Below are 23,347 nucleotides of genomic sequence, written 5' to 3'. Positions count from 1 at the left end.
TATATTACTTTTGGTAAAAAAAATACATGACTACGACCATTCTTAATATCTACCGTCCCACTCACAAGACATGAAAATCACAATTTGTAGACTTGCTGTATAAATTCCGTTCAGAAAGACCTTCATATATATATGTAATAGTAAAATTGAAATAATGTCTCGCTGAAAATTTGATATTTATATGGTTCACTTTTTTTGCCTAGTAGGTAAGTGATATCTAACAAGTAAGTTAAAATGTTTACAAAGGTTTTACAATGGTTTGCATAATCATTACTTTGCTCCATTAGCAGTAATAGGCACCAATTGTAGCTCTAAAGACCACATTATTTTCTGTCAAAGTATTTTAAGCTACAATATTGCATCTATCTCATATAGACATTTACAGTAATGTTCAATTGATTTAAATTGATGGATAATTGAAAGTTCATAAAAACTAGTACTGTGCATCAAAATAATTTTTACGGTGTCTAATATTTAATATGAACTTAAACAATTTACTGGTTTAAATGTCAACAATATCTTGCCATGTTTATTTTGAGGAAATGCATTTCAAACAGTTGCACATACTTTTGGTAATGTGTTTTATTAGAACTGTTTCCTCTGTATTTGGTTCAGACGAAAGTTTGGCTGAGTTCCTACAGTTTGAGATAAATCTTGAGGATTCGTGCCATACCATGGGTGTCAGTGTGGAGTCTGTAGATGATATAGGGATGGGGCAGCTTGTCCTGGTGGACTGTACCGACTCGGAGAGAATGTGGAGGCGTGGCCAGGTATCGCGTGTAGACAGGTAAGACAATGGCCAGGTGTCACGTGTAGACAGGTAAGACAATGGCCAGGTATCACGTGTAGACAGGTAAGACAATGGCCAGGTATCATGTGTAGACAGGTAAGACAATGGCCAGGTATCACATGTAGACAGGTAAGACAATGGCCAGGTATCACATGTAGACAGGTAAGACAATGGCCAGGTATCACATGTAGACAGGTAAGACAATGGCCAGGTATCACATGTAGACAGGTAAGACAATGGCCAGGTATTGTGTGTAGACAGGTAAGACAATGGCCAGGTATCACATGTAGACAGGTAAGACAATGGCCAGGTATCACGTGTAGACAGGTAAGACAATGGCCAGGTATCACATGTAGACAGGTAAGACAATGGCCAGGTATCACATGTAGACAGGTAAGACAATGGCCAGGTATCACATGTAGACAGGTAAGACAATGGCCAGGTATCACATGTAGACAGGTAAGACAATGGCCAGGTATCACATGTAGACAGGTAAGACAATGGCCAGGTATCACATGTAGACAGGTAAGACAATGGCCAGGTGTCACGTGTAGACAGGTTAGACAATGGCCAGGTGTCACGTGTAGACAGGTAAGACAATGGTCAGGTGTCACGTGTAGACAGGTAAGACATGTACAATGGCCAGGTATCATGTGTAGACAGGTTAGACAATGACCAGGTATCACGTGTAGACAGGTAAGACAGTGGCCAGGTATATAGTGTGTAGACAGGTAAGACAATGGCGAGGTATCACATGTAGACAGGTAAGACAATGGCCAGGTATCACATGTAGACAGGTAAGACAATGGCCAGGTATCATGTGTAGACAGGTAAGACAGTGGCCAGGTATCACATGTAGACAGGTAAGACAATGGCCAGGTATCATGTGTAGACAGGTAAGACAGTGGCCAGGTATCACATGTAGACAGGTAAGACAATGGCCAGGTATTGCTTGTAGACAGGTAAGACAATGGCCAGGTATCACATGTAGACAGGTAAGACAATGGTCAGGTGTCACGTGTAGACAGGTAAGACATGTACAATGGCCAGGTATCATGTGTAGACAGGTTAGACAATGGCCAGGTGTCACGTGTAGACAGGTAAGACAATGGTCAGGTGTCACGTGTAGACAGGTAAGACATGTACAATGGCCAGGTATCATGTGTAGACAGGTTAGACAATGACCAGGTATCACGTGTAGACAGGTAAGACAGTGGCCAGGTATCACATGTAGACAGGTAAGACAATGGCCAGGTATCACATGTAGACAGGTAAGACAATGGCCAGGTATCACATGTAGACAGGTAAGACAATGGCCAGGTATCACATGTAGACAGGTAAGACAATGGCCAGGTATCACATGTAGACAGGTAAGACAATGACCAGGTATCACGTGTAGACAGGTAAGACAGTGGCCAGGTATAGTGTGTAGACAGGTAAGACAGTGGCCAGGTATCATGTGTAGACAGGTTAGACAATGACCAGGTATCACATGTAGACAGGTAAGACAGTGGCCAGGTATAGTGTGTAGACAGGTAAGACATGTACAATGGCCAGGTATCATGTGTAGACAGGTTAGACAATGACCAGGTATCATGTGTAGACAGGTAAGACAGTGGCCAGGTATAGTGTGAGACAGGTAAGACATGTACAATGGCCAGGTATCATGTGTAGACAGGTAAGACAGTGTGGCCAGGTATAGTGTGTAGACAGGTAAGACATGTACAATGGCCAGGTATCATGTGTAGACAGGTTAGACAATGACCAGGTATCACATGTAGACAGGTAAGACAGTGGCCAGGTATAGTGTGTAGACAGGTAAGACAGTGGCCAGGTATCATGTGTAGACAGGTTAGACAATGACCAGGTATCACATGTAGACAGGTAAGACAGTGGCCAGGTATAGTGTGTAGACAGGTAAGACATGTACAATGGCCAGGTATCATGTGTAGACAGGTTAGACAATGACCAGGTATCACGTGTAGACAGGTAAGACAGTGGCCAGGTATAGTGTGTAGACAGGTAAGACAGTGGCCGGGTATCATGTGTAGACAGGTTAGACAATGACCAGGTATCACATGTAGACAGGTAAGACAGTGGCCAGGTATCACATGTAGACAGGTAAGACAATGGCCAGGTATCACATGTAGACAGGTAAGACAATGGCCAGGTATCACATGTAGACAGGTAAGACAGTGGCCAGGTGTATCACGTGTAGACAGGTAAGACAGTGGCCAGGTATCACATGTAGACAGGTAAGACAGTGGCCAGGTATCATGTGTAGACAGGTTAGACAATGACCAGGTATCATGTGTAGACAGGTTAGACAATGACCAGGTATCACATGTAGACAGGTAAGACAGTGGCCGGGTATCATGTGTAGACAGGTAAGACAATGACCAGGTATCACGTGTAGACAGGTAAGACAGTGGCCAGGTATCGTGTGTAGACAGGTAAGACATGTACAATGGCCAGGTATCATGTGTAGACAGGTTAGACAATGACAAGGTATCACGTGTAGACAGGTAAGACAATGGCCAGGTATTGCTTGTAGACAGGTAAGACAATGGCCAGGTATCACATGTAGACAGGTAAGACAATGGCCAGGTATCACATGTAGACAGGTAAGACAATGGCCAGGTATTGCTTGTAGACAGGTAAGACAATGGCCAGGTATCACATGTAGACAGGTAAGACAATGGCCAGGTATCACATGTAGACAGGTAAGACAATGGCCAGGTATCACATGTAGACAGGTAAGACAATGGCCAGGTATCACATGTAGACAGGTAAGACAATGGCCAGGTATCACATGTAGACAGGTAAGACAATGGCCAGGTATCACATGTAGACAGGTAAGACAATGGCCAGGTATCACATGTAGACAGGTAAGACAATGGCCAGGTATCACATGTAGACAGGTAAGACAATGGCCAGGTATTGCTTGTAGACAGGTAAGACAATGGCCAGGTATCACATGTAGACAGGTAAGACAATGGCCAGGTATCGCTTGTAGACAGGTAAGACAATGGCCAGGTATTGCTTGTAGACAGGTAAGACAATGGCCAGGTATCTCGTGTAGACAGGTAAGACAATGGCCAGGTATCACATGTAGACAGGTAAGACAATGGCCAGGTATCACATGTAGACAGGTAAGACAATGGCCAGGTATCACATGTAGACAGGCAAGACAATTCAGATATAATTACCCATTATTTGTATCTGACAGGACTACCATGCTGCATTAGATTTCAAATTTTCTTTTACTCAGAGAAAAAGTCTGACTAAGGTATAATTCGACCGTATCACACAGTCTTCCCTATATGTAACAATTTTTCCACAGCAATTTTAATTTCACAATTTAACCTTGTATGTATATCTATAAATTATACCTATTATTATAACTAAATTTTGCCTACCTGTATTTCTTTATGATGATAATAAACAATGAGTTTTGTGTTAACAGAGACAGTGAGGCAGTAGATGTCCTATACATTGACTATGGCGATACAGAACTGGTCAATATTGACAGACTGTGTGTAAACCAAGAGGACTTCTTCTCCTACCCCTCCCAGGCTCTTAGGTGCTCCCTCGCCGGTATCATACCTGTACGTATATCACTATATAGTCTCAAAATTCACCCCTGAAATTTCATAATGGACTGGTCTAGTCTTTGATTTAGAAGAGCCTAAGTTTGTCTTCAAGGTGAATGAGTTGGGTAGATGATTGAGTTAATGATGATGATGACGATGGATGACAATGATGATGATGATGATGATGATGATGATGCTGATGATGATGCGATGATGATGATGATGATGATGATGATGATGATGATGATGAAATAATAGTCAATGATTGCAGATGTAAATTAAGTGTATCTTTGCCGATTCATATAGAAAAAACACAACCATGTCATATGATCACATAAATGTGTTGACTATGCTGATTTCTAGTAAAGCAATTTAAAGTGCATTGAAACATATATTGACGAATTTCAGCAAAAATAATTCTCAAAACTGGAAAAAAATATATTTTGGGGAATTTTCAGGATTTTAAATTCTAACATGTGGAGATGGAGTTAAAATTAATGCAATAACATGAAGTTGAAATATTCTTTATAGGTAATTTGAGCATCTTTAAAAATATTGTTAACTTCAGATTTTAGGTGGTTAAAATGTCATTTCATAGAGATTTTTGAAAATTAGTTTTTTTGTGTCAGATTGCAAAAACGTGGACAAGCCGGGCCTCCAAGATGTTCCAGGACATGGTGTCCAATGAAATATTTCAGACAGTTGTCTTGGCCTACCAACCAGGAAGTTTCAAAGTCAGTCTGTACACCAAGTAAGGAAATATACTACCACTTCAATTTCAAACAAACTTATTGACAAATATCAAAGGGATTAGACAGAAGCCATTGCCTATATAGGTCGTCTCCCACTTCTAAGTTATTCTCATTTCATTCACACAGTTTGTATATATCATCACATTAAACAAGACATCATACCAGAGCTCATTTTGTTTGTTGAGATATTAATTAATATATGCCAGAAAATCAAAGTGCACTTGTTTTTAGCTTGTCTCTCGAAGATGACGGGGCTTGTGGAATCACCCTGGTTTCAGGACTGAGGCTTGAAATGACCAGGCTAAGCTCGTGTGTTAAAATACTGTTATCCATAACAACTGACATTCATTTCTTTATTAAATAAGATTATAAGTGTTTTGGTGGGTATGAAGTTATGAACAATCTTTTTTTTGCCGAATCTCTATACACATCGTACTGGTTATCGAAATGTCATACTTTTAACCTGAAGAAAGATTTACAAGGAGTGATTTGACTTTTGTAGCCATGGTAACAACAAATTTACAAGGAATGCTTTGACTTTTGTAGCCATGGTGATGATGGAGTTGCTGTAGCCTACATGATGTTGGAGCAGGAACTTGGACTGGTAAGGCTGGTTTTGTACAAATCATTGTAAACTGTAAACGTATCGATTTCAGCGAAGTCAAATTTAAGGGTGAAAACTGTAAATTATAAGTTATTTTAGTCAAACAACAAGTAAATATTAAGAACATTTAAACTGTACAGTCAAGACTGTCTAAGCAACCCCCTGTATGTAGGAACTCCCTGTCTTATGTGACCTTACTTGAGACCCCCCAACGTAATTTGCTATATAATTGGTCTGTTTTCAGTCTCGACTGAATATCGCAGATTGAAATCATGAAAAGATTAAATTAAGTTTCTGCAAAAATTGTGTGTTTATAGTAAATGCCATTAAAAAAGGCCACTACCTTTCCGAAACGGCTTTTAATTTTTAAAATAGGAATGTAAAACGAGATCAATAATTTTGTAGAGTCGCAGAAGTTATTAACTATACGTTTACTAGCACACTTATCATCGCCTTCAGAACTGTTTAATTAGAATAAATAAAATGTTAATTTTGATAACGCGGGTCGTTTTATGTTTCCCGCCGTCGTCCTAAATGCCGCGCGGTAGTTGATTATCACTGCACCAGACGACAAAACAGCGAAATGAATCTCCACTGTTATCGTACATTAGACAGGAAATCTTGCATATTTTTGGTGTTGTAACCTCATCTTAAGCCATCGATATATATTTTCTTTTGTTATAAATGTTTTTAAGAAACCTTTAAATTTTGCTCCGGAAAGGTAGTGGGCCTTTAAATATAATTTTAAATTACATTCATTTGATTTTGATCTTTGAGCTATTAAAGATGCTCCATCGCTGACAGAGCATAAATGATACTCGTCATTTGAACAATAGTTGGTGTATATGTTTAATTAACACAAAAATAATATGAAAAAATTTGTTTTACTTTTGGTGCATGCACAATCAGTACTTCATTCCACAAAGTGGCACAGAATTTTGTCTGAACGCAATTGATTAGTTTTGATATTTTTATCTTGAAATAAAATTAGAATCACCAACTTTTCAATTGTGGTAATGGTGTAAAGTAAGTAACTTTTATAACTGAAGAAAAATACTAATTTGTCTGCTTTTGGTTTTTATTGAGAAAAAACACTTTTTGTCAGTGGTGGAGCATCTTGAAATAACTGGCTTATTCCTGTTCTTTTTAAGCATTGAATTTGTTTGCAAACTGTGTGAATCCGTGTAGCAGATTCTCACAAAAGTTTGCAAACAATTTTTTTTCATAACCCGATAAAATTAAAAAATAGTGACATCAATACTTATAATTAATTTTATACTCTATTTGATAAAATGAAGTATGTTTCAATGTGATATTATAGTGGTTTTTCAAGGAATTCTTTTTTCCGAAATTGATACGCAACGTCAATGTCTCTATTGTGACGTCACGATAACGTCGTGGTTTCGCGCCATTCTCGAATATTTTTTTTCATAGTGGTATGCAAAAAAAAAATATTGGCCAATCAGAAAGCCAGATTTGGTATGAAAACAAAGAAAAATTAATTATTTTTATAATGTAAGAAACATCTTGTAATAATCTGTATGATATTGATCATTTTTGTAGCCGTCTGATGATGACGTACCCCGATTGTTTGCTGATGCTCCAAAACATTGTAACCCTGACACATCCTACTCATCAGGAGGTTTGTATTAATGACATACTGCTTTCACAAGTATCGTAAACACTTATATGATTTGTACAGTGGTATAATTTGCACATGTTCTTTTTGGGGATGAAAATTTAATCTTAACAGTAATTTACCATTCAAAGACTAACAGGCCATATGAATGGATGTTTCTTCTTCCAAAAAAAATTCAAAACCTTCTCTATCAATGTAATTGATAATTTAAAATGTAATGTAAACCCTCAACTTCACAAATTTTATTTAGCAAAGAAAAAGTGTGCAATTTTACGGTAAAAATGTTAGAAATTGGGTGTTATTAGAAAGTTGGGGAAAAAAATACTGCTTTCACAAGTAAAAAATGTCAGGAATTGGTTGTCTTTAGGAAATTTGGAAAGAAATAGATGAAAGAAAAAAAAAATCTATTTAACAAAACATGAAAGTATTATTTTAAGATTAATCTGGTTTATACTCTTTGATGTATTAAGAAGTGACATTTTGCACTTTGGCTTTTGCTAACAGAGATAATACTTGTATTTAAAACAGTCACTTTTCTCATTACCTGTTAATAGCTGTAGATCCTAACTCACCTGTCAGGTGTTACACTAGAGATCTAGAGTTAATTAAGATCTTATGATCTTATGATTGTCAAAACACCTGTTAGTCTGATCTAAAAACCCCAGATAGTCAGTTATATAAATAGTACAGTTAATGGTTTTTTTTATATCAGGATCTTTAGACTTTCCCATTCACAGTTTGTTTTTAATGAATCAGCAAACAGAATTTTCGATTTCACTGAAATTTCAATTTAGATTGTGGGTTTGCAGGACTAATAGTGTCCAGATTATCGCACTTATCTACTGTATATGTTTGATATCATAAAGATTTAAAAAAAAAAAAAAAATTATATTCTGGAAGATTGCTCTATTATTAATTAAGGGTTTTTCATGTCAAACTTATTTTTATCTTAGATACCATATAACTACAAAGGAATTCATATTTTAATGTTACTGACATTCAATACTATTACATGTACAGACTACTCAATTTGGGGGACACCTGTAATGCCGGAGGAGCGTAACGAAGAAGGGGCATGGCCGGATTCAGCTCCTGACCAATCAAGTAGCTCTGATTCTCCTCCGTCTGCCTGCTATATCACGCCACAGACCGGAGACAACACCGATGAGGATTCCGCACCTAAAATTCAGAGTCACAACAGGTAGACTAGATAGGAAAGAATAATAATCTATCCGATGTTACTTTGTATGGACAGTTAAACTTACCTTAGTAACCACCTCTGTATAAAGACCACCTGCTTAATAAGACCACTTTCTCAGTATATCAACTGATCCATTTCAACACCATTCAACCTGTGTATAAAGACCACCTGACTATAAGGACATTTCCCTTCTGTTCCTTGGGTAGACAGGTTTGACTGTATGATATAACCAAGTGGTATCCACTGTGTAACACACACTCTTCGTTAGTTACTGGTTTATGGCTTATATGACTCTGCCATTTACTCCCATACTCATTGTGTATCATATACTGATATAAATGTGATATGTATATTGTATATTTAGACATTTACCTTGCATGGTATGATGTTACCACATTTTACCAAAAGCCCTCCACCTCTGGATTGCAAGTTTGAATCCCATGTGGGGCAGTTACCAAGTACTGACTGTTGGTCAGTAGTTTTTCTGCGGGTACTCCGGCTTTCTTCCACCAACAAACCTGGCACATCCTTTATTGACCCTGGCTGTTAAAAGGACGTTACACTTATAAAAACCAAATACTCACTAGTTATTAATAAAAAGAAATACAAAGTTGATTTTAAATAATTCATTCTAGATTCTGAGGAAATAAATACAAAGTGTAAGTAAACTGATTACTTCTAGATTCTGAGATGAATTGATCCAATTGATTAATCTTTTTGTTTTCAGTGGTGATGATGAAGACAATGACATTGCGGAAGAAAGTCAAACTCCCGGAGAGAGGATTCCGGAGTTTGACTTCACGCAGATAGAAAAGTACTGGGATATGTCCTCGGACAAGCTACATGAGAAAGTGAAGATCAAGAGACATATACAGCTGGAAGCTGAGAATATGAAGCTTCAGGAGGATATGAAGGAACAATCTGCTCTCACAGCAGCTGCAGGCAGTGGTACGCTGATTTAATGTCTGTCATACTGCTGGCAGTGGTACGCTGATTTTATGTCTGTCATACTGCTGGCAGTGGTACGCTGATTTAATGTCTGTCATACTGCTGGCAGTGGTACGCTGATTTAATGTCTGTCATACTGCTGGCAGTGGTACACTGATTTAATGTCTGTCATACTGCAGGCAGTGGTACGCTGATTTAATGTCTGTCATACTGCTGGCAGTGGTACGCTGATTTAATGTCTGTCATACTGCAGGCAGTGGTATGCTGATTTAATGTCTGTCATACTGCTGGCAGTGGTACGCTGATTTAATGTCTGTCATACTGCTGGCAGTGGTACGCTGATTTAATGTCTGTCATACTGCTGGCAGTGGTACGCTGATTTAATATCTGTCATACTGCTGGCAGTGGTATGCTGATTTAATGTCTGTCATACTGCTGGCAACGGTACACTGATTTAATGTCTGTCATACTGCTGACAGTGGTACGCTGATTTAATGTCTGTCATACTGCTGGCAGTGGTACGCTGATTTAATGTCTGTCATACTGCTGACAGTGGTACGCTGATTTAATGTCTGTCATACTGCTGGCAACAGTACACTGATTTAATGTCTGTCATACTGCAGGCAGTGGTACGCTGATTTAATGTCTGTCATACTGCAGGCAGTGGTACGCTGATTTAATGTCTGTCATACTGCAGGCAGTGGTATGCTGATTTAATATCTGTAATACTGCAGGCAGTGGTACGCTGATTTAATGTCTGTCATACTGCTGACAGTGGTACGCTGATTTAATGTCTGTCATACTGCTGGCAGTGGTACGCTGATTTAATATCTGTCATACTGCTGGCAGTGGTACGCTGTTTTAATGTCTGTCATACTGCAGGCAGTGGTACGCTGATTTGATATATGTGTCGTACTGCTGGCAGTGGTACGCTGTTTTAATGTCTGTCATACTGCAGGCAGTGGTACGCTGATTTAATGTCTGTCATACTGTTGGCAGTGGTACGCTGTTTTAATGTCTGTCATTCTGCAGGCAGTGGTACGCTGATTTAATGTCTGTCATACTGCTGGCAGTGGTACGCTGATTTAATGTCTGTCATACTGCTGGCAGTGGTATACTGATTATATGTCTGTTATACTGCAGGCAGTGGTACGCTGATTTAATGTCTGTCATACTGCTGGTAGTGGTACCCTGATTTAATGTCTGTCATACTGCAGGCAGTGGTACGCTGATTTAATGTCTGTCATACTGCAGGCAGTGGTACGCTGATTTAATGTCTGTCATACTGCAGGCAGTGGTACGCTGATTTAATGTCTGTCATACTGCTGGCAACGGTACACTGATTTAATGTCTGTCATACTGCTGGCAGTGGTACGCTGATTTAATGTCTGTCATACTGCTGGCAGTGGTACACTGATTTAATGTCTGTCATACTGCTGGCAGTGGTACGCTGATTTAATGTCTGTCATACTGCTGGCAGTGGTACGCTGATTTAATGTCTGTCATACTGCTGGCAGTGGTACGCTGATTTAATGTCTGTCATACTGCTGGCAGTGGTACGCTGATTTAATGTCTGTCATACTGCAGGCAGTGGTACGCTGATTTAATGTCTGTCATACTGCAGGCAGTGGTACGCTGATTTAATGTCTGTCATACTGCAGGCAGTGGTACGCTGATTTAATGTCTGTAATACTGCAGGCAGTGGTACGCTGATTTAATGTCTGTCATACTGCTGACAGTGGTACGCTGATTTAATGTCTGTCATACTGCAGGCAGTGGTACGCTGATTTGATATATGTCGTACTGCTGGCAGTGGTATGCTGATTTAATGTCTGTCATACTGCAGGCAGTGTTACGCTGATTTAATGTCTGTCATACTGCAGGCAGTGGTACACTGATTTAATGTCTGTCATACTGCAGGCAGTGGTACGCTGATTTAATGTCTGTCATGCTGCAGGCAGTGGTACGCTGATTTAATGTCTGTCATACTGCAGGCAGTGGTATGCTGATTTAATGTCTGTCATACTGCTGGCAGTGGTACGCTGATTTAATGTCTGTCATACTGCTGGCAGTGGTACGCTGATTTAATGTCTGTCATACTGCAGGCAGTGGTACGCTGATTTAATGTCTGTCATACTGCTGGCAGTGGTACGCTGATTTAATGTCTGTCATACTGCAGGCAGTGGTACGCTGATTTAATGTCTGTCATACTGCAGGCAGTGGTACACTGATTTAATGTCTGTCATACTGCAGGCAGTGGTACGCTGATTTAATGTCTGTCATACTGCAGGCAGTGGTACGCTGATTTAATGTCTGTCATACTGCTGGCAGTGGTACGCTGATTTAATGTCTGTCATACTGCAGGCAGTGGTACGCTGATTTAATGTCTGTCATACTGCTGGCAGTGGTACGCTGATTTAATGTCTGTCATACTGCTGGCAGTGGTACGCTGATTTAATGTCTGTCATACTGCTGGCAGTGGTACGCTGATTTAATGTCTGTCATACTGCAGGCAGTGGTACGCTGATTTAATGTCTGTCATACTGCTGGCAGTGGTACGCTGATTTAATGTCTGTCATACTGCAGGCAGTGGTACGCTGATTTAATGTCTGTCATACTGCAGGCAGTGGTACGCTGATTTAATGTCTGTCATACTGCAGGCAGTGGTACGCTGATTTAATGTCTGTCATACTGCTGGCAGTGGTACACTGATTTAATGTCTGTCATACTGCAGGCAGTGGTACGCTGATTTAATTTCTGTCATACTGCTGGCAGTGGTATAATGATTTAATGTCTGTCATACTGCAGGCAGTGGTACGCTGATTTAATGTCTGTCATACTGCAGGCAGTGGTACGCTGATTTAATGTCTGTCATACTGCAGGCAGTGGTACGCTGATTTAATGTCTGTCATACTGCAGGCAGTGGTACGCTGATTTAATGTCTGTCATACTGCAGGCAGTGGTACGCTGATTTAATGTCTGTCATACTGCAGGCAGTGGTACGCTGATTTAATGTCTGTCATACTGCAGGCAGTGGTACGCTGATTTAATGTCTGTCATACTGCAGGCAGTGGTACGCTGATTTAATGTCTGTCATACTGCAGGCAGTGGTACGCTGATTTAATGTCTGTCATACTGCAGGCAGTGGTACGCTGATTTAATGTCTGTCATACTGCTGGCAGTGGTACACTGATTTAATGTCTGTCATACTGCAGTCAGTGGTAGGCTGATTTAATGTCTGTCATACTGCAGGCAGTGGTAGGCTGACTTAATATCTGTCATACTGCTGGCAGTTTTCGCTGAGTTTATGTCCAATTCAAATACAGATCCGTATAGTCATCCTGTTTAATAGAGGACCCCTTAAGGGGTCACATCCTGGTTATAATGTCGGAAATTACGTCTTTGTTTACATTTACGACCTTTTTAAAACGCGTTCTAGATAAACATATTGTACTGCATTCAGTGGTACGCTTTATAGCTATTAAACATGTTTTACTTGGTCCCTTGTGGGATCTTTATAGACAGGTTTGACTTTATTACTAGTCAATTGGTTATTTTTACTGTTTAATACTTGATGTACACATTGTTTCACTGCTAATTTTGTAAAATGATTTATATACAGGGCGTTTCTCCATCCTAAACTACAGCAGTGATGAGGAGGGCGACACTTCTGTTTATAAAGGGAAGTTTGTGGATTCCAAATTCAGTGAGTGTCACATTTCTCAAACTTTATTTTCTGTCTTGCAGAATTATAGTGGATTACCTGTACTGTTATGAGAATTCAGGAACCACATGACTAGATCACGAAATTAAATCACTTTGAAAACGTTGTTAGACATGAAAATGCAAAATTTAGTTGCCATGAAAGTAAAATTGATTGTCATTTATGTTAGGCCAAACAAAATTAATTAGTTGGTTCTCAGGCCACTTTTTTTCAAATTAGATGAGGGAGGGAGGGCTTTTTTTTTTCTTTTTTATTGTAGAAAAAAGAGACGAGGGATTTTTTTTTTTTTTTTTTTTTCCCAACACAATAGGAGGTAAAATTCACGAAAGTTTCAATTCAAAAGGATTTTGTAACAGCAAATTATCAATACCTTGTTAAATACAACACGTTTGTTGTTGACAACGGTGGTATCCTCGGGGTAGGGCTCCGGTAATGACAGTTTCCGAGCGGCCGCGAAAAGCACATCAAAAGCATTTCGTTTACGGTTCCCACTATCACCCGTTTCGTCATGATCACGGTATTCAGGTTTTGTTAGGGTGCATGCACCATCAATAATGTCATATCGGATGTAATGGCGGAATGTCCCCAACCTTCATGTTCATCATTACTTGATCGAATCCAGACACTTTGCTCTGACCGATTGATGCCGTCATTTTGTTCAGCATCAGTTTCTCGGGAAAAGTCCAATCTTGGGGTCCTTATGTGCCCTCCTTCAATGATTGGAACAGTTTGGTCAAAGTACAAGCATCGGAGAATCCACCGATAATGTTCCATGGCAGTACGACCGTGGAACCGTGCCGAATGTGGACAGATACCAGCGACATTATGTTTTGCATATCACGTTGGCACTTGGAACATTCATTCACTAGTATTGCAGACAAACGTTTAAAGTGAATAGTCGGGCAAAGAAAACCAGTCTAAATGCGTTCATTGGCCTTCCAAAAGTTCTCACATATTAATACGACGGTCAAGTTCTGCTTACGTTTCCCAGTTCTGACCATTGAAGTAAAGAAAAGTTGAAAGCATTGAAAGCGAGGCTGCGTGGAAATGTAACCACGGACATAGTGAGTCGGGAGGACGGTTTAGAATTTCCATACTTTAAATTAATATCTTCGTACGCAGACAGATTTTGACGAGAGATTTTATTTTTCCATTTCATAAGAAATTATACTGGATACATTCACACCATTTTTACCGACTTTAGCCATCCTTGCCCGACTGTTCACTTTAAGAGATGTGCCGTCTAAAACTGCCGGAGACGGACACTTTTTTACGAGAGCAACCTCGTGCGTTTGCCAATCAAAATCACGTTGCCGCTTGGAATACTCGTAGTGTGAATGCAGACAAGCGTTTTTAAGATGTGCTATCTAATATCGTACAAAAAAACGGATGCGGACACTTTTTTCCGGAATTTTGGTCCACGCATACAATTTTTTTATTTTTTTTTTACTTTTACAATAAAATCGGCAATGCGGGGCTTAAAAATGATATGCGCGCGGGCGTGAGAACTAACTAATTAATTTTTTTTTGGCATCAATGTAAAAGTGGAATTCTTTGTGGCATGGACGTTTTCGCTTATTTTACTTTGAATTCATCAAACCTCTTGATATATCCACATTGTGAACATATCACCATTAAATTGTAGATCTTGACATGTGACTAGTAAGATTATAGATACACAGTATGCAAATAATTACACTTCGACCAGTTTCAAAGCTTTCTTAGCTATTGAAACTATCCGCATACAAAAGTATCCATGATAGTATTCTGTAAATATTGTTTCCAAAATTCTTAGCTGAGTGTACTCCAATTTCCATTTACTGTGTGAAGTGATTAACTCATTCACCCCTAAAGACACATTTAGACTGTTCTAAATCAAAGACTAGACCAGTCCATTATGAAATTTCAGGGATGAATGATTTTTTCTTTTTTTAAATTTTTCTCTGATATGAATACATTGGAATCTAAATGAGTATCTTGTTACTCTGTAGTTGATGATGTCTACGATACGAATACCAACAATGTGCAAGATGAAATAGACAGACAGGACAAAGAAAATAAACCCCCACCCATCGTGGTGGAAGGTAAGAAGAAAAAGTTTGAAAAGTATGAAATCCCACCACGACTACAGAAAAAAACTGCAGACAAGTCACCAAAGAAAAATAACCGTCCAACTCCTCCTCCAGGATTTAGTGAAAGAAACGAAGAAGTTTATCCGAATGCTCTGGAATACACAGCCGTACATTGGAGTGGCACCGTGGATCAAGGGATGCTTGCCCCAGGGGAGAAACTAACAAGTTATAAGGACGCTTCAAGCCATAAACAGAATCCTGCTGCTCGTTTGAATCTCGGTGTGAGTGAACCGGTCAATGCACCCTGGGTAGAGGATGTAGTGGTCGTCGGAAATCAAGATGGGGAGACCGTTCATATGGACCAAATAACTGCCTTAGAACAGACAAGTCCTACCAAAGTAGACTTCTATAGGGTCGTCAATCAGGTTAGTTCAAATTTCCCTGTGATTTATCGTCAAATGTTTCCCATGAAATGTGTTTTTTCATTTGAAGGAATTTCAGCAGTGGTGTCAGTGCTTTTCATTCCCTTTTTATTTTCATCGAAGTTGATACAAATGACACCAAATACAAATAGTTTGTTGATCAAAAACGTATACAGTGGACCCTTGATAATCTGCATACCTGCGATCCCAGCCTGAACCGTCCGGATTACGAATTTTGCAGACTGCTAAATTCTGTATTCTTTATGAAATGTTATGGTAATCCGTTTCCAGACATTTCCATCCAGACTGCAAGTTATCCAAACTACATCGTCCATATTATCGTGGGTCGAATGTACATGTATGTAGTTTTAACTGTAATTATTGTATACACACATAGTAAAAAAACCATCAAACTAAGTACTGTAGTTGTATGTACATTGAGTGTATTATGCAGACCTCACTCAGGAATGAAAAAATTGTAATAAAAAGATAGATTTAACATGTTCCATAAATGTATTGACCCTTTCCTAAACACAAGTTAACTGCCACTCTTAACACAATTCTAGCGGTCAATTATAAAGTGCCAAATTAAAAGTGTAATTAAACTTTTAAATTGTAAAGCGCCAAATTAAAAGTGTACCAGCCTAATTAAACTTTTAAATTGTAAAGCGCCAAATTAAAAGTGTACCAGCCTAATTAAACTTTTAAATTGTAAAGCGCCAAATTAAAAGTGTACCAGCCTAATTAAACTTTTAAATTGTAAAGCTCCAAATTAAAGTGTACTTAAACTTTTAAATTGTAAAGCGCCAAATTAAAAGTGTAATTAAACTTTTAAATTGTAAAGCGCCAAATTAAAAGTGTACCAGCCTAATTAAACTTTTAAATTGTAAAGCGCCAAATTAAAAGTGTACCAGCCTAATTAAACTTTTAAATTGTAAAGCTCCAAATTAAAGTGTACTTAAACTTTTAAATTGTAAAGCGCCAAATTAAAAGTGTAATTAAATTTTTAAATTGTAAAGAGCAAAATTAAAAGTGTAATTAAACTTTTAAATTGTAAAGCGCAAAATTAAGAGTTGTAAAGCACGAAATTTAAAGTGCGCTAAATTTTAAAACTGTAAAGTGTGAAATTAAATTGGCGTGAAAAATTATTAGGTATGGAAATGCTAAATATACTTGTTACAGAAAAAGGTTGGTCTACAGTTATACTTGTGATTCAAGAAAAATTAACTTTAATTTGTTGATTGATATTGTCCACACAGATATTGGCGGGTACTGACAAAGAGGACTACGATGTGACAGCAGCTAAATTGAGGAGACTCTTTTCTACAGGTATAGATACCTATGTCTTGAATACATGTATCTCCCCATCTACATGTACAGAACTCAACTCAGTTTGTGCTCTTCTAAGAAGAGAAGTCTTCTCAGAAGATCTTCCAACATATAGATTGAAGAGCTTCCATAAGCATAAGAGTTACAAATCAAGTGTCAGAACGGAAGTTATATTCTAGAAGTAGAAGAGGGAGTAGAAGAGGGCTTATGAAAATGAGAATAATAAAAAACATTTTTTTTTATAGAATTTTAACTACATAAGCATCACAGACCCTTTGAGTAAGCATCAAAATTGCCGATTTTATTAACAAATTTGCTGTTTGTGTACCTAGACATGATATTTTAAAACAATATGTTACAGATCTATTTGTGTACCTAGACACGGAGCAGCTCCAAGCTGTCATTAACATTCTCCTCATTAGAGCTGTGAGATACTACGGGGAACTACACGACTGTCTGTTAGAAATCATTGAACTACTTAATGGTGAGTATTCATGGAGAGGTTTGGATCAATTATGATTGGCTCCCTGGTAATATTAAAAGGACATGTTAGATTTAGGAGATGGAGCAAAGCCAGAGTTCCAAGAGAAAAACAAAAGACCTATGGTCAGTATCTTGTAACCTAGAGATGGAGGGCTAGTGGCTATATGACGAGACACCTTTATGGCTACAATTGACCACCAAATCCGTTTTCCAGTTGGATTATTTTGCCTTAAAGGCCCACTTCATTAATAATTAAAAGAAAATTAATAGCAAGTAATATAACGTCCGAACATTACTGTTCTTGGTCTAAAATGAAGTTATAACAACAAACAAATGCAAGATTTCTTAATGTTTAAATCTATGTGAAATATGGAGGTTCATTTCGCTTGGCATAGTAGAAGCCAACTATTGAGTAGTAATTACGATGACGCTGGGAAAATATGACGACCCATGTCATGTAAAAAAGCATTTCTAGAAGTAATGTTCAGGATTCTCACAAAGTTTTTTTAATAGATGGTTGAAAATTAATAATAGGTGATTGGGGCAGCAAGCCCTTATAATGGCTAATACTTATTTCTGACAAAAATAGCCAGTTGTAAACATGGAAAAGAGATGACTGTTTTTGCCGGCAACCGGCTTTTAATGAGAACCCTGAATGTTTTAAGTGAAGCATTACTGGCAAGCTAATCACTTTTGGGAATCTACAAATAACTCATTTTACAATATATATCTGAAAAATAAAAACTTTTTAGATATTTAGCTTTCAGAAAGAACATCTGAGTTGTTTGATACCAGTGGTAAGAAAATTCAAAACCAGACTGCTTAATGGGGGAAATAAACCCCAGCATTTGGATAGCTCTTCTAATATATGTGTTACATATTGGTATATATGTATTTAATAATTGATTTTCAACTGGAATTTTTCAGCAGTGGCACAAGACTTTCCCGAGTGCATCGTTAATGGAATTAAAAAACTACATGACATGTACATCACGGTAAGACAATTTCTGAGTAAAAATAGAATTGCCTGCAATGTTAAATATCTTAAAATTTATATACAATATGTAATATAGATTTGTTGATCAAATAAAACCAACATTGAAAACTCCATTTTTAGCTCACCTGGCCCGAAGGGCCGGTGAGCTTATGTCATGGCGCGGTGTCCGTCGTCCGTCGTCCGTCAACATTTCCTTTAAATCGCTACTAGTCATAGAGTTCTGCATGGATTGTAACGAAATTTTGCCACAAACATCCTTGGGAGAAGAGGAACAGAACTTGTATAAATTTTGGCTCTGACCCCCTGGGGGCAGGAGGGGCGGGGCCCAATAGGGAAAATAAAGGTAAATCCTATAAAACGCTACTTGTCCTAGAGTTCTGCATGGATTGTAACCAAATTTGGCCACAAACATCCTTGGGAGAAGAGGAACAGAACTTGTATAAATTTTGGCTCTGACCCCCCGGGGGCAGGAGGGGCGGGGCCCAATAGGGAAAATAAAGGTAAATCCTATAAAACGCTACTTGTCCTAGAGTTCTGCATGGATTGTAACCAAATTTGGCCACAAACATCCTTGGGGGAAGGGGAACAGAACTTGTATAAATTTTGGCTCTGACCCCCCGGGGGCAGGAGGGGCGGGGCCCAATAGGGGAAATAGAGGTAAATCCTATAAATCGCTACTTGTCCTAGAGTTCTGCATGGATTGTAACCAAATTTGGCCACAAACATCCTTGGGGGAAGGGGAACAGAACTTGTATAAATTTTGGCTCTGACCCCCTGGGGGCAGGAGGGGCATGGCCCAACAAGGGAAATAGAGGTAAATCCTATAAAACGCTACTTGTCCTAGAGTTCTGCATGGATTGTAACCAAATTTTGCCACAAACATCCTTGGGGGAAGGGGAACAGAACTTGTAAAAATTTTGGCTCTGACCCCCCGGGGGCAGGAGGGGCGGGGCACAATAGGGGAAATAGAGGTAAATCCTATAAATAGCTACTTGTCCTAGAGTTCTGCATGGATTGTAACCAAATTTGGCCACAAACATCCTTGGGGGAAGGGGAACAGAACTTGTATAAATTTTGGCTCTGACCCCATGGGGGTAAGAGGGGTGGGGCCCAATAGAGGAAATAGAGGTAAATCCTATAAATCGCTACTTGTCCTAGAGTTCTGCATGGATTGTAACCAAATTTGGCCACAAACATCCTTGGCGAAAGGGGAACAGAACTTGTATAAATTTTGGCTCTGACCCCCCCGGGGGCAGGAGGGGCGGGGCCCAATAGGGGAAATAGAGGTAATCTTATAAATTGCTACTTGTCCTAGAGTTCTGCATGGATTGTAACCAAATTTGGCCAGAAACATCCTTGGGGGAAGGGGAACAGAACTTGTATAAATTTATGCTCTGACCCCCCGGGGGCAGGAGGGGCGGGGCCCAATAGGGGAAATAGAGGTAATCTTATAAATTGCTACTTGTCCTAGAGTTCTGCATGGATTGTAACCAAATTTGACCAGAAACATCCTTGGGGGAAAGAGAACAGAAAATTGTATAAATTTTGGCTCTGACCCCCTGGGGGCAGGAGGGGCGGGGCCCAATAGGGGAAATAGAGGTAAATCCTGTAAATCGCTAATAGTCATATAGTTCTGCTTGGATTTTAACCAAATTTGGCCCAGAAACATCCTTGGGGTTAACAGAATTTGTATAAATTTTGGCTTTGACCCCCTGGAGCAGAAAGAGTGGGGCCTAATAGGGGAATTCAGAAAAGAAACAATGAACTTGAATTCAGAACATTCCTAGGCATTACAAACCAGGTGAGCGATACAGGCCCTCTGGGCCTCTTGTTCTTGAAAAGAAATAGCATTAAAGATAAAGTAGCATAATTTCATTATTGCATGTTTTCATTGCACGTAGTTATCTGCTTTTAAACCTGGAAATCGAAATCTCAATCTATATTTTGTGTCGGAGAAGTCTTGGAAAAATATACGAAGTCAGTCCTGTAAGTCAAAGATCTTTCGTGGCTATAAAAATTTCGCGATTTCCATGATTTCAAAACAAATTTGTCCTGAAAAAAATGACAGATAATGTGTCCGACAATTAACCTTATTCATCCCATGTGAGACCACTTCTGTTTTGTGATTGTTGATTGTACAGTAAAAAGGGAAACATGTATTTGTCAGTACATGTACACTAATCCGATGAAATACTGATTCAGTAATTTATCTATTATAATCAATTTCATATTGTCTTATTTCTCAGGTGACAACTATGGGGAAAAAGTCACTGTATGTACAATGTAGTAAGATATTCGGCCACCTCTTCAATTTGAGTCTATTCTGGAATGACAGGTATGTATTAATTAGAACAATACAAAATAGTGTTTAACACATTATTTTTGCAGGAATGGTATTTTCAAGATTTCGCACGATATTACTGGGGTTGTGAAGATGGGTAGATCATAATACACTGTAATGGCCAGATCACAAAATTATAATCCGTGCAAATAAAAAAAATTTATGTCAAAATCACAAACTGTTAAAATATCCTGCTATTTGGTATTAATATTAAGATGAATTCAGTTTAAGTTCTCTTTTGAAAAATCTTAGTCTAAGTGTGTTTATATAAAAAAAAAAAATCAAAAGATTTCATGACTTTAGGCTACTGAAACTATGTGACTGTTTTTTGTTTGTTTATTTTTCATTATCATATTTATTCTCATGTTGAATCTTTACAGTGCCATTTGTGTACAGAAGTGCATTTTGGATTTGGTGGAGAGGTGGATGTATTTCAACAAAAAGGTAATCTAGTCATATTCAAGTTGATAACTATCTAAATTTTTGGAACAAATGTACATGTCTAGGCTTATTCACCATTTCGTAAGAGTGTTCTTTTTTCTACGTCTTAAAAAATACAAGTAATATAAGATCACGATTGTACCTTTAGCTAGTAAAAGGTTTGATAGCACCAATACGTGAGATATTTTGCATTATTACATAACTGTACATGGATGTATATATCTGTAAGAGTTGTAATTCATTCAAACTGTAGTTAAGACAATATCAGGCATAATGTTGTTCAACAAAAGTAAAATTGGATGAATATATCTGAGAATCGTTATTCATTTATACTGTTGTTAAGACAAGACAGAATGTTGTTCAATAAAACTAAAATTAAACATTTAACAAATTCCAGGGAACACAGACAGGTCAAGAAGAGCTGGAACAAATTTACCTTGATAGTTTTAAGACAATCTGGGTGATCATCGCCGACGTCCTTAAGGACAAATTTGTAGAGCGTTACGACAACATCCAGTGGGAATGTCGTGACAAGCTCTTCGGTGCCAATATTCCAAGGTAATTTAAAACATAAGATGTACCGTATTAGACCAAAAAATGTCTCATTACTTATTACGTCTTTGCATATTACAGAGTTAGCTCCCTTGTGGGTAGGTATCGATTGTTACGTCATTATTTTGTGAGCGCAGTTCACATCGTTTTCTCCGAAACATATGACGTAACGCTCGCAAACTCATGATGTCACAATCAATACCTACCCGCTAGAGTAGATAACTCTGTAATATGCAAATACGGAATAAGCACCCCTCCTCCTTTCTAAGGTATGTATGAGTTTTCAGCAGTGTATCTATTATCAATACTCAAACATGCTGTATATCTCGTATTGTTTTACCAACTCAACCTACCATTTTTGGAAAAAATCCAAAATTCCCATCCAACATCATTCAAGTAAGTCGGAGCATTTAAATCTAAGGGAAATGTTAGCCATCTGTGTCCCCTAAATACACCAAAAATTCTGTTAATAATCAAGAATACAAAGGGACAGAGTTTAACACAGATGGTAATGTCAAAGGAGGAATTTAACCAAATCAAAGGATTTTTCTTCAAAATTGTCTTTTATTATCATAATATTCAAAACATAATGGTCAATTGAATTTTGAAAAGAGCTCCACTGTATCATCAATATGTATTGTGTATTGTTTCAGTGTATTGACAATCTAATTAAAATTCAGACTTTAAAATATTTCCCCCCTACGATGCTCTATGATTCAAACCAAACCAAGATCTGATAACTCCCCGTTCAGGGTCACCTCAGCATGACCTCTGTGGTTAGTCAATCAGTGTCCCGCTTACAGAATCTTGGGAGTGTTTGATTCTCTCTGAAGTATAAAATGCTAACAGTACATTCCGTGGTGTTCTGATTCTAGGCCAGGGGTCATGCTGAGGTGACCCCAAATGGGCATTGTTAGATCTTGTATTGGAGAGTTTAGTAGAGTATTGTAGTGGAGCAGAATTACAAGTCTTGTTTTAATTAGATTGAGTGTATTAAAAATGTTTCATCTCTAACATTGATGTACAAACCTGTTGTCTTACTTGGAGGTAAATCTATTAGGTAAACTCATTATCTTGCTGTGTGTGATTACAGGGCAACAAAAGAACAGCTGCTTGATTTGTACATCAACTGTTTTGTTGTGCCGTCAGAGAAGTTCACCGTAGCTATGGGGTGTCAGACTGATGCTTGTGAACATCGTAGACACCGGGGAGTTCAAACTGACCCCCAACAGACAGCCAGCACAGAATCTCAACACACAGGTTCGTACTTCTTGTTGTGTATATAGGTTGTAAGATTAGTATGACAGTTTAAAGGAGATAATTTAGTTTGAATGTATAACGAGGTATTCCCTTCATTGTAATATTCTTGCAACATGTCAAATTGAGATTTGGGACAGAACAGACATGTTTGTTGTACTAAATATAAGCTGTAAGAGGAGAGTTATTTCCCCTTAATCCT

The 23,347-nt window shown here is 38.5% G+C and overlaps 1 protein-coding gene across 1 annotated transcript in view; it reads left to right on the top strand.

Annotated features, from left to right (window-relative positions):
• The window catches only part of LOC138335421 (uncharacterized), a 29,807-nt gene that overhangs the window by 1,567 nt on the left and 4,893 nt on the right, over positions 1–23,347 (top strand). Inside the window, exons 3-18 of the mRNA XM_069284508.1 lie at positions 616–787; positions 4,257–4,398; positions 5,013–5,134; positions 5,682–5,739; positions 7,303–7,381; positions 8,399–8,579; positions 9,307–9,527; positions 13,150–13,233; positions 15,243–15,748; positions 17,005–17,074; positions 17,436–17,558; positions 18,488–18,552; positions 20,801–20,889; positions 21,276–21,339; positions 21,734–21,894; positions 22,982–23,148. Of these exons, the coding sequence (XP_069140609.1) occupies positions 616–787; positions 4,257–4,398; positions 5,013–5,134; positions 5,682–5,739; positions 7,303–7,381; positions 8,399–8,579; positions 9,307–9,527; positions 13,150–13,233; positions 15,243–15,748; positions 17,005–17,074; positions 17,436–17,558; positions 18,488–18,552; positions 20,801–20,889; positions 21,276–21,339; positions 21,734–21,894; positions 22,982–23,148 (2,304 nt within the window). The remainder of the gene's footprint in view (positions 1–615; positions 788–4,256; positions 4,399–5,012; positions 5,135–5,681; positions 5,740–7,302; positions 7,382–8,398; positions 8,580–9,306; positions 9,528–13,149; positions 13,234–15,242; positions 15,749–17,004; positions 17,075–17,435; positions 17,559–18,487; positions 18,553–20,800; positions 20,890–21,275; positions 21,340–21,733; positions 21,895–22,981; positions 23,149–23,347) is intronic.

This window comes from Argopecten irradians, chromosome 11 (assembly GCF_041381155.1).
Source record: "Argopecten irradians isolate NY chromosome 11, Ai_NY, whole genome shotgun sequence".
NCBI lineage: Eukaryota > Metazoa > Mollusca > Bivalvia > Pectinida > Pectinidae > Argopecten > Argopecten irradians.
Note: the sequence above shows the minus strand (reverse complement) of the source record. Positions and strands in the feature narration are given on the sequence as shown.